At 39.7% G+C, this 12,330-nt stretch overlaps 1 protein-coding gene across 4 annotated transcripts in view; it reads left to right on the forward strand.

Moving 5' to 3' along the window:
• The first annotated feature begins 262 nt into the window (after nucleotides 1-262).
• LOC133419933 (zinc finger protein 638-like) overlaps nucleotides 263-12,330 on the forward strand; it is a 32,345-nt gene continuing 20,277 nt past the window's right edge. For 2 of the 4 annotated variants that reach the window (XM_061709405.1, XM_061709408.1), the window contains exons 1-6: nucleotides 263-408; nucleotides 3,800-5,914; nucleotides 7,473-7,534; nucleotides 10,700-10,738; nucleotides 10,869-11,387; nucleotides 11,490-11,773. In XM_061709405.1, the coding sequence (XP_061565389.1) occupies nucleotides 4,082-5,914; nucleotides 7,473-7,534; nucleotides 10,700-10,738; nucleotides 10,869-11,387; nucleotides 11,490-11,773 (2,737 nt within the window). In that variant the 5' untranslated portion in view covers nucleotides 263-408; nucleotides 3,800-4,081. The remainder of the gene's footprint in view (nucleotides 409-3,799; nucleotides 5,915-7,472; nucleotides 7,535-10,699; nucleotides 10,739-10,868; nucleotides 11,388-11,489; nucleotides 11,774-12,330) is intronic. The other 2 variants (XM_061709406.1, XM_061709407.1) reach the window with 2 other exon arrangements.

Here is a 12,330-nt window from a genome sequence, read left to right on the forward strand (position 1 = left end):
TCCTTGTATCTGGCCCTTTAACGTTTTGGCGCCAGTTTTCTTGGCACCAACTTTGGTGCATTCCTTCAGACGACGATCAAAAAGCAACAAAAAAATGGTGCTAAGTGTGGCTGGAGAACTGAACCAACCATTGGAACCACTTTTGGTCAAAAAGCCCTAAAAAGACTGACTCTTATTAGCTCAACCCGGTTTGTTGGAATCCTGAATCCGCTTCATTGTTCGTGCTTTTATTCTGAAGGCCGAGGAACCGGAAGTAGTTGGATCTCTGCGGGATTTCCACACAGCAGCAGCTAATTGCTAACAACCGTGAACACACCAGGACACCGAGGGAATCAAACTAGCGCTTTCCTCAGCCGGGAGACGTCTCAAATCCATCAAAAACTGGGAGAAATGTACAAATAACGAACGGTATGTCACGAATTTGTGTCTTAATCCATGTAAACTGCCACCTTTGTCACGCAGTGGCTGCTCTTGGTCTCTATGTGACCGTGTTAATGGTGGCCAAGCAATAAAAAAAGTTTGTCATTAAAAACTTCTGGAGGGTTTCTATTGATTTAAATGTTTATTTTATTAATACTCAAAGGAATTTGGGGCAATTACATTAGCTGTTTGCCGATTGTCAGTTTTAATAACTTTCACTGCAGACATAAAGTGTCCACGTTTCCTGTAAAGTCTGTGTGTATATATATGAATTATACAAAAATAACTGCGTTATCTGTTTAGTAAACGCTGCATTTCCAGCAGGCCTTGTGTTTGATATAGAGCCAATTCACCCACAACTTATGTAACTCTTTGTAATCTCTTGTTTGAGACTTTGCAAACCTTTTTCAAGAAGTGTTTGTACCTTAAACAGCCCCTGCAATTAAAGTAGAAATAGAGGGCATACTTATGTTGGATAATATTGAGACTATGATCATTTGACTTCTCTTCAGGGTGCTTGCCCAAGTCTTGAAAGTCTTAATAAGTATGGAATTTTGAAACACTGTTTTCCAGACCTTGAAAAGTCTTGAATTTTGTGTGAAAGTCATAATGAAGTATGGGGAAAAAATGTATGGTAGAATTTTACAGTATGCTCAAAGGCATTGTGAAATGAGAAATAGAAAGGTAGGCTATAAAACTTATAGTTTATTTAACTATAAACTATAAAAATAGTTTATTTTTTGTTCTTACCAAGTGAGCTAGGTCAAATATGCACTTTTATGTGTTGTGATACAGCTTGTTCAGAAGTTAAAATGAGATAACATAAAGATAAGATCAGTCATGTCAAGGACAGAAAAAATAAGATGCGAGTGAAGAGACTGAATCCTACATACATTCATCCATCCATTCAAGTGTTTTTATAGATAGTCTTTGTGACACTCGTTTGATGTGAAATTCATGTACTTGTGATTTTCATGTTTTGAAATGTTTTCATCAGTAAAAAACATAATTTACTGTGAATAATGCATTCGTTCATTGAATACTAGCCTATAAAAAATTCTAACAAACATTTTTAATAAACACAATTGGTACAATCTCAACCCATGAAGTAGGCAGTAGGCACACAAGTATACAAGTACGTAAAGTTAAGGTCTTGGGAAAAAAAATATCAGTTTTAAAAAGGTCTGGGAAAAATCTGGAATTTTAATTTGGAAAAAGAGCAAGCATCCTGCTCTTCCATGTTGCATTTTTTTCTTCCTCTTTTAAGAAGGAAAACGTGTCCATATCATTTAGTTTGGGGAAAAAAGAGCAGTGTTTTTGTGCCTGCACTGGGAACTAGTGTCTCCTACCATGCAGTCTCTTTCGGCCGAGGTCTCGAGCCACAAAGGAGGTGATACAGACTCCACAGGTATCTCGGGAGGAGGAGATCTCTGCTGACAATGGGACTGGGGGAGAGCATCATGGGATACTTGGAGACAAAGCAGGGCACACTCATTTCTAGCCAAAGGTGTCAAAAGTATTCACATTCATTACTCAGGTAGAAGAATAGATACTAGAGTTTAAAAATACTCCTGTTGAAGTATCAACTCAAGTTTTTTACTCAAGTAAAAGTATAAAAGTACTGGTTTCAAAACTACTTAAAGTATAAAAGCCATTGAAACTGAATGCATCTTAGTATAATGCAAATATATTAAAGAACCATATATGTGTACTATTGAGCATTAACATGTGTTTCAGAGAGCAGGAGATATGATGACTAGTTGCCTATAAGTATTGTAATGGTGCAAAAAGTCAAACTTCAGAGGCATGTTATCATTTATCGTAACCTTTATTGGAATGTACATCCAAGTTTAGTTGCAGGAATCTGAGGGAACGGATGTAAGAACAAAACTGGACAAGAACATCTGAAACAACCACAACCAAATTCACTCTATCCGGATGGAGCAATTTAACTGGATAGTTTTTTTTAAAGGCCGAAATGAAATAGAGTAACAAGGCTGTTTTTAAAATTTAAGGAGTAAAAAGTACAGATAATTGTGTGAAAATGTAAGGAGTAAAAGTGAAAAATAATTACTCCAGTGAAGTATAGATAACCAAAATTTCTACTTAAGTAAGGTAACGAAGTATTTGTACTTCGTTACTTGACACCTCTAATTCTGCCGGTTCACCTACAGAAACTTTTCCATCAGATTGAGGGAAAGAAGAGTCAAGGTAACAGGAAGTTAATAAGATGAGACACCCTTGCTTCAGAGAAAAACTTATCATTTAAATCTCAAGTGGTACACCAGTATTTCTTGTCCATCTATTTGTTTAAGCTTAGAACTGTATGCGTGACATGACAATTAAAATAGTCTCAACTTAAACTTACTTTCAGTTAATTTTACTAAGCAGTTTAATGTGCCCTGTCCATTGTACATGTGAGACTTGTCTTGAAATTATTCTACAGGATTCCTGTTTGCGTTTATGATTCATGGATAGTTATTATTATTCAGGAGGTCCTGTTTGTGTTTTTATTATTATCATTATATTTTAGTTTTTAATAGGATTGAAGGTGAAAACAGGATTTCAGAACTTTTAGAAAATTTTTTTTTTCTCCAGATTCAATAGTTTAAAAAAATATCTTAAAGAAGTGATGTAGATCCAAAATGTTGTTTAAATCAAGGGAAAACCTTTTGACTGTCTCTTTATTTATTTAGATGTGTTTTTTTGGGGACTAACATATTTACTGATTTATTGGCATTAACTCTATTGTTGATAAATGGGGTTGAAAAAGAGATGAGGAAAAACTTTATTTGAAGTAGCACAAAGGCACTTTGGTCATTTTTAGCTCAGGTGACACAAGAATTGTTAGGGATGAAAAAAAAACTATGTCTATGTATCCCAGTTTTTAGGTCATTCCCCAGGTCTCGTCTTTGCTTTTATATTTTATTAAGAATTATTGCTATTCGGAAAGTCTTTTTTGTTAAAGCTGGAGGGTTTTTTAACAACTTTAACTGGTATTGGGATATCTGATTTTTACATGAGCAAATATTTTGAATGGTTCTTAAATATCCTATGTTGGTTAGGCTTTAGTCTAAAAAGGTTAGTAGCCAAAAAGCTTTGTTTGTTATATACACATACATTTGCTGGTCAGGGCAACTAAAGCAATTTGTCTCTGAAAGTACTCTGAAATGTGATGAATTGTATTTCTGTTGACCTCATATATTTTCATTTTGACTCAAAATGATCACGTTATTAACTGACACAATTGAGTAGTTTGAGAGCAAAGTCGGAGGGATGTTCCAAACGATAGATTTATCTTAACCCGTGAAGGTCCAGTCCCACTGAGTAACCCTTCTCTTTGATTTGTTTATCATTATTTTTTCTTTTAACTTTTCAGCGTTTATTTGGAGCACTGTATTTCTTCTCCTGCTCCAGGGCCGCTGATGAGCCCCGTTTTTGGAGGGAACTTGCTGCTGATTTGAAGGTAGGCCCCATCCTCAGGCCTGGCTCCGCTGAATGCCCCGGTTGCATCGATGCAGATGAATAATGTTCTTTCTGTCGGTGACCAGCAGTCTTGACGGCAAACTCCAATGCACCTGATCCACACCGAGCCTCAATACCATCCTTACCAACTGCGGTGGCCCTCAATCTCCTGAGCATTCTGAAGATTGGCAACGCCATGTCCCATCCCCTGTATAACCCCTACGCTCCTGGGAATCAAACTCCATCCCAGGTGCAATATGGACTCTCTAGCGTACAGACGCAGAGGGATCCTCGGAAGGCATCGAATCTCCTGGGACCTGGACCAAGTCTCAAGCCTTCTGGAGCTGCTTTTGTAGCTGTTGGGACACCTGGGGGAACTAGGCCAGTAATCTACAGCCCTGAACCAAATCGGAAAGCAGAACACAAGAACTCGATGAGTTTTGTAGACTTGCATATTAACAAAGCAAGGGGGGAGCATCAAACATCAAACATGAAGCATCAAACTTTAGGCCAAGGTGTTCCTCTTACCAACACTCAGAGAGACTGTTTTCCAGCCTCAAGCACAAGGGTAACCTCCTTTCCGACATCCTCAACTTCTCAAGGAAATCAAAACTGTAATGTTGGCAGTGGTTCCTTGGACTGGCTCCCTCTCTACAAAAGGACCACAGAGGGTAAATCCTCAAAAACCTTTACATCTGCTTCATCTGACTATCAAAGCGGTGGTGATGGCAGTTTTAATGCCTCCAAAGGACAATCTGATACGCCGTCCATTCCAGGTCTAGGTGATTTAGGTGATCCACTGCCAGAAGAATCAACCCTATCTATCGGGTCCAGTCACCCACAGTACACTTCAAAATCAGCCCTCAATGTCCTCTGGCAACTTGGAATTGAAATGGACGACTTGAAATATCTCCTTGCATACCCCGAAGATCAGATCACCCCCGACAGTCTGCCATCAATCTTGAGACAGATCCGCATGCAGAAGGCCAAGGACGCTACCGCCGGAGTGCCGTCAGCAACCTGCTCTGGACCTAAACCCGCCACAAGCACGACTGGAATGGAGAGACTAGGTTCCTCCAGAGAGGGAGGGAAAGGCCAGGGAGAATTAAAACAACCAATTCTTAAACCAAATAAAGTTATTGATTATGGACATACTGGGAAGTACAATGCAGCGGTTGGAGGGAACTTTGAAAGAACTGTTGGGGGTAGCACTAAGAGCGATGGGAAAAGGTGCTTTTTGTTGGACAGTGGAGACGCCCTGCAACAAAGCACAACACAGGTGAAAAGTGGTGCCTTGGTTTCTTCTCGTGACCAGAACAGTTCTGCTACCAGTTTCAGCTCATTCAAGAAGCCCCAGGCGTCTGCAGATACTCCTCCGACCGGACAAATGCAGAGTCGTCCAAACCAGACTTCACAACCAGTCTTAAACACCGCTCCTTTGTCAAACAAAGACGCAAACCTAAGATGTCTCACGTCTCAAGTTTCCAGACCTGTCCCGTGGAAACGACCAGAGCCGGATCCCCAATCGGCCTTAACCCAAACCCCTGTCCTGCCGAAAGTAAACCAACCGTCCTGCACCCTGTACCGTGGGATCCACCCGGGTCGTCCTGGCCTGGTACTCATTGGAAGTAATGACAACCATTGCAAGATTGGTCAGAATAAAACTCAAGGACAAGCATCAAACATGATTCTGGAGATGAAAAAGCAGCAACCACAGAGTCAACAACTGCCCCATCAACCGAAGCAGCCGCCGTTGCAGATGGGGCAGCCTTTACACCTGAGACCCTTCACTGCCGTGAAGCCCATGCCCCAGACTTGTGTTGGCCCCGGTCCCATCGCCCGGCCTCCGGGTCAGCCGTTCTCAGGTCTGACCAAAGCCACGCCGCCTTCCAGTCAGCTGTTTCCAGCTCAGGGGGGGGTGAGCGGAGACCTGCCCACCCGGGCCATGATGCAGGACTATGCTGCCACCACGCCAAGGACATTTCCTCATACCTGTTGTCTTTGTAACAAAGAGTGTACCAGTATGAAGGTAAGTTGAAGACTGCACTTTACTGTATTCTTTACTCTATTTTTAAAAATTGAAGTTTTATTTCAGTGGGGTTTTTTTTTTTTTTTTTTGTAAAATATCTTATTTCTCATTGTTCCTATATTTTGGTGTTTGGTGGTGCTACATGCTGTTTAAATTGTAATTATTTTGTGGTTTGATGGAAACATATTTGCATTGGATTACAGTTAGATTAAATATGGATTTCAAGGTTTAACTGTGATTTGTTGAATCTGGTTAACACTTTATACTCTGATGTAAATATTGTGTAACAAGTTTGAATGTCAATTTGTTTTTTTTTGTTATTCCTAGCAGCAGTGTTTGTTTTTATTTTGGATCCCCATTAGCGGACGCAAAACGCCAGCTAGTCTTCCTGGGGTCCGTGAATACATAAATAAATACAATTACATCACTCCATTAACCTCACCCACATCGTTACATTAGCGATATCACTATAGTGGAAATTATCACAATTTGTAACTACATTGAGCTGTATATTCCATACACTATACAGTACATCACAACATGTATATTAAACATATATATTAAACATTGTTTATGTCTGTACCCAAAAGGAACCTTCTTAGTTAGTAATGTGTGGTTACTGGTCCACTTTAAAACTCAAAAAGTATTATTATATATTTAAGATAAAACTGTTTTATTAAACTTAAAAGATAAATCATCATTTTGTGGTGGAGATTGAGAGACTGAGACTGTTGGAAACCAACGAGGCAGCAACTGGATATAAGGACTTAATGGACTGATGCGAAAGATCTGAAGAGGATATTCGTTTGATGGTGGATAATGCTGTTCCCTTTTTTATTTATTTTTTTATACTGCATATTTGACTGTTTAGTTCAGTTTTTGAATACGTTTTTTTGTCAGTTATTACTGGTGGGTCTCATACCATGAAGCAGCAACCTCTTTGTCGTCATTCTGGCAGATTTGTATGTGGCCAGTTTATTTTCGTGTGAACGGAGGAACTCTAAGTGACTGTTGTAGTCGAGGAACGACACCAGGATTTAGACCTTTTTCGGTCCGGCTCATGGAAATGGATTCGCTGACTTCTGCTCGTCCACTCTACCTCTCAGCTGCAGTTGCTTCAGCCCAAATGCATTTTAACAAGTTTTTTTTCCTTCTTTATCCAAACTTCATGTCCCAAACGACTCTTGGCACAGAAACTGATGACCTTCGAGACTCAACTGTGACATCAGAGCTTCGAGTTCAGCAAGACCGTTTCATCTTGAATGTTGCCGCACTGTGATTCTTGTATTTATCATACTTGAGCTGTTGAATATCAATCTGCTTCTGGATTTGATTTCATTAATGATTCTGTCTGTAATATCTGTTGCTGCTGAATTTTCCTCACCGTTGTTTGTAAAAAAAGAAAAAACTGTTCTTGTTAAATCAGTTTCAACTATTGAACAATATCACAAAGTTGCCAGTGATTACGAACTTTTATGTCAGTTGTGCTGTGATGTTGTGTTTTATTGTTTACGACCGGGAAGCTTCCTAAACATTTGTTTGTTGCTGTGACTACCAGGACTGGCTGTCGCACCAGAACATCAGCTCTCATCTGGAGAACTGCAAACTCCTCCGGACCAAGTGAGGCTTTCCTTCTCTTTAATTTCACCTTCAGAGATTTCAGTTGTGGGATCCGTATCGTTGTTGTTACGACCCGTAAATGATGTGTTTCTGTGATTTTGAGGAAGTACCGTAAATGCCAGATCTCCTTCTTTAGGCACTTAAGTTATGGCTCTTATCTTCTGCACGTCGTAACTCGTATAACTAAGGTGGATGATCGAATATGTGATCAACAGATGCACTTAACATTAGTTTGACAAAAGTAAACCTAATATTATTGGGCCTCTTTGGGGGAAAAAAAAGAGCTTGCTGTACTTTTCAATCGCTAGAAAATGTTTCTTACGCAGCAGATATCTGTAGAGAGGCGGTAGATGTGTGATTTGTGTATTACCAAACCCACAGAGAGATTTGTGGTTTGTGGAACGTGAACCCTTTGAAATCAAAGTTTTATCAATGATCTTAACTAGAGTCGTAGGGAAAGTGTGGTTTAGTAAAATATATGTTGACATTGTAGTGATGTATTAAACCAGCACAACGTGAGTTGAGTGTGGTAGGATACTATGTATAGTTTAACACCCATCACAATGGATTTCACAAGCGATAAAAGTTATTAAATGTTTTGAATGTACAGGACTGTCTCAGAAAATTAGAATATTGTGATAAAGTTCTTTATTTTCTGTAATGCAATTAAAAAAACAAAAATGTCATACATTCTGATTTCATTACAAATCAACTGAAATATTGCAAGCCTTTTTATTATTTTAATATTGCTGATTATGGTTTACAGTTTAAGATTAAGATTCCCAGAATATTCAAATTTTTTGAGATAGGATATTTGAGTTTTCTTAAGCTGTAAGCCATGATCAGCAATATTAAAATAATAAAAGGCTTGCAATATTTCAGTTGATTTGTAATGAATACAGAATGTATGACATTTTTGTTTTTGTAATTGCATTACAGAAAATCACAATATTCAAATTTTCTGAGACAGTCCTGTATAGAAACATATTGCAAAAATGTGTACGTAAGATGGTGCAGAAGCTTTAAACTTTGTTTTCTCCAGAGAAATGATGAGTTTCTCTGTTTGTTTAAACTCTGTATGAACTCCAGGGTTCTCTGGGACGCCAGTGGTGTTCTTTGTAATTATAGATCTTTGCAAAACCATAGTTTAGAGAAGGAAAGAAATTGTTGGAAGTAACAATTAATCTAACGTCTGTCCCAGACCAGAGCCTCTTTTTGTCATTTCTTTTTTTTTGTTGCTGGTTGTTGAAGCAGGGAACTGAACCGATGTGAATGATCTGGAAGGTTTCTAGAGATCGACTGATTATCATCACAAGTTTCTCAGCAGCTTTGAGACTATGTGGTGACAAAAAAGAGAGATTGGTGATTGGCTGCTCTGAGCTGTATGAGCGCGCCTTAGTGTAGTCCGGCTTTGGCTCGTTTGTAACCGGGGCTGTTGGGATTTCTGTGGCCTGAAGTTACTTTCGCAGTGTGAGAAATGCCACATGTGGCGTGTGATCTTGTTGAAATGCGTGAGACTTGAAACCCCTCCCGATGAGGGACAAAATCACCTTTTTACTTCTTGGCCTGTTCATGTTATCCCTTTGTTTTGCTTCCATGCTGGTTTTTGTCTTTGTTCTGGCTCTTCAGAGGCTGATCTGTTATCTCTCGCATTTGTGCCTGCAGTAATTGTGCTTGTACTAAATAATTTGATCCAGGGGTCGGCAACCAGCGGCTCTAGAGCCGCATGCGGCTCTTTACCGCCGCCCTAGTGGCTCCTGGAGCTTTTTCAAAAATATTTGACCTTTTTTCCTCTTTTCCTTTTTTCTTCTTTTTTTCTCTTTTTTCCTTTTTTCTTTTTTTCTCTTTTTCTCTTCTCTTTTCCTTTTTTTCTTTTTCTTTTTTTTAATCTTGACATTTCGACTTTTTTCTCGAATTTTGACTTTTGTCTTGACATTTCAACTTTTTTCTCGAGATTGTAATTCAACATTTCAACATTTTTTCCTTTTTTTTTCTTCCTTTTTCCTTTCCTTTCTAATCTCGACATTTTGACTTTTCTCGAAATTTTAACTTTTTTTCTCGACATTTTAACTTTTTTCTCGACATTTCGACTTTTTTTCGACATTTCAACTTTTTTCTCGACATTTCGACTTTTTTCTCGAAGTGCATAATGAAAAACAAATCTTCCCCCAGTTATAACTGATATAGAAACATGCAGCATGTGTTGCCTTCATTCTAAGGCTTATACAAGACTTTTCATTTTTTGCGGCTCCAGACATATTAGTTTTTTGTGTTTTTGGTCCAATATGGCTCTAAAACATTTTGGGTTGCATACCCCTGATCTGATCGAACCATTTACCAATAATCTAAGATAGTATTCCTGCTTTGATGCAGGACTCGTTTCACTTGGACCTACATTTTAGTTTGTGGAGCTGGTTCCGTGAATTCTGTTGAGACTCGGACATGTAAGATGGAAGAGAAAGACGAGGTACATTAGAACAACATGAAGGAGTTTAGCTGTTAAAATATCAGGTTAATTTAATTTGAAGGAATATTCGCTCACTTTTGCTAGACTTCTGGTAAAAGCAAAAGGCCAAATTGGACGATGCAAAGTGCAAAAAGGTTCCTTCCCTCTTAAAGGGAGTTTTTCCTGCGAGGGGAGTTTTTAGTTTAAACGTTTCTTTAATATTTGCCTGGGGATCATTTTATCTCTGAAAAGTGCCGAGAGACAATTTGTTAGATGTTATATAGATATGATTTTATTTTATTAAGGATCCCCATTAGCTGGTGCCATAACAACCAGCTAGTCTTCCTGGGGTCCACAAAGAAAAAAAGAAACATACAGAATTATACAATTGCAAGTACAAAGTGATTACATGATTTACATTAAAGAAAAGAAAACTATTAAATAATACAGAATGCAAAAAGAACTGCAACAAAAACTTTACAATGTTAAGTAGGCTTTAAGATTCTTTTTTAAAGTGAATTTGTTGTATATGCAGCAGAGGTTTTGAGGCAGGTTACAAAGTCACTGATCTATAAATAAAAGATCTCTTAAGATGATTGGTCCTTGGAATCTGTAATTTGAGCTGACTGGAATCTCTAGTGTTATTGTTATTGTGAACTTAATTTTTTAATTTAATCTTTGCTCTTTATTTATCTGTATTTACATTTTCTTTCCCGCAGATACCCGGCGTGGAACGGTGAGTTTCATCCATTGCCACGGTAAGTTTTGGTCCCACGGCAACTGCATCATCCTCGAAGCTGCTGTCATCTCCCCTCTTGATAATAATAATAATACATTTTATTTTTAAGGCTCCTCTCTTGACCAGTTCTTCCTTTCCTATCTTCGTAGGGGAGCTGGTAAAGATGCCAAGCCTCCAACCTCAGCTCCCGCCAAGGCTCCCCAGAGTCGCTACCAGAAAACCAAAGACGAGAGCCACTCTCGCTCGCACAGTCCTCCCTGCCAGCGGGGATCCAACGATTGGAGGCAGAAACGCGACAGCAGATCTCGCTCACGCAGCCCTCGCCCGTGGAAGAGGGAAAAACCCGACAGCAGATCTCGCTCACGCAGCCCTCGCCCGTGGAAGAGGGAAAAACCCGACAGCAGATCTCGCTCACGCAGCCCTCGCCAGTGGAAGAGGGAAAAACCAGACAGCAGATCTCGTTCCCGGAGCCCTCGCCAGTGGACCAGGGATAAACGCAGCAGCCGATCACGATCCAGAAGTCCAGTTTACCACCGCGGCTCGGGGGGAAGATGGGAACAACAGTTTAGACGTTCACGCAGTCCCCGCCGCCACTATGAGCCAGAGAACAGGAGAGAGACGTGGAGCAGGAGATCGCCGTCGCCGCATAACTTCAGATACGATCGCAGGTCTCTGAAAGCTGATAAATCACAGATCACCTTCACCAAACAAGAATCAGTAACCTGATTATTAATGAATAAATTGTAAATGGTGTGTTTTATTACCGCCAGGTCTCGGTCTCGGTCCGTCTCTCCGCCGTACGACTCGTCGAGCTCCTCCCACTACGAACCGCGGTCCAGGAGTCAGGAGAGACGGCTCTCGCCCAAGAGGAGAGTGGAGAAGCGGCTCTCGCCCTGGAGGAGTCACGAGCAGCGAGCGTCTCCGAGAGGCCTGGACCAGCGGCCGCCGGCAACCAGAGGCCACGAGAGACCGTCCACCTCGGAGGCGGCGCTGCCGCCGCGAAGGAAGCCGACCAACGCAGACAGACTGGCCAAGAAACTGCTCAAGACATCAGGTTTGGCTCAGATGTTAAGATATAAAAGGGAAACTTTAAAAATCTGTGCTTAAGAAGCTTTTTTTTTTTTTTTTTTTTTATTCTTTTATTCTTTTATTTTGGAAAAGCCTTGATTTCACAGATGCAGATTTACATAGCGTCAAAATCACTTCAAGTAAGTTAACATAACATTGGCATGACATTTTGTAGTACGTCTTAGGGCTGGGCGATATGGACCAAAAGTCATATCTCGATATTTTCTAGCTGAATGGCGATACTCGATATATATCGATATTTTTTCTGTGCCATAATTGGGGTTTCCCCCAAAGCATTATAGCATAGCATCTCTGTACAATATAAAAATGTATAAAACAAATGAAATAAAAATAAACTGCCTGCATATATAGAATAAAAATGCCTCTTGAATAAAATAAAACAAATATCCCTTTCCTGCATAACAATTAAATTAAAATACACTGTACAATTAATACAATGTAGACAGTAACAGGCAGACTTTTCCACTGAGGATGACAGTTGTGCAAATAACAAATAAAACATTCAAGTCAATTTGTCACAAA

This window comes from Cololabis saira, chromosome 20 (genome assembly GCF_033807715.1).
Source record: "Cololabis saira isolate AMF1-May2022 chromosome 20, fColSai1.1, whole genome shotgun sequence".
NCBI lineage: Eukaryota > Metazoa > Chordata > Actinopteri > Beloniformes > Belonidae > Cololabis > Cololabis saira.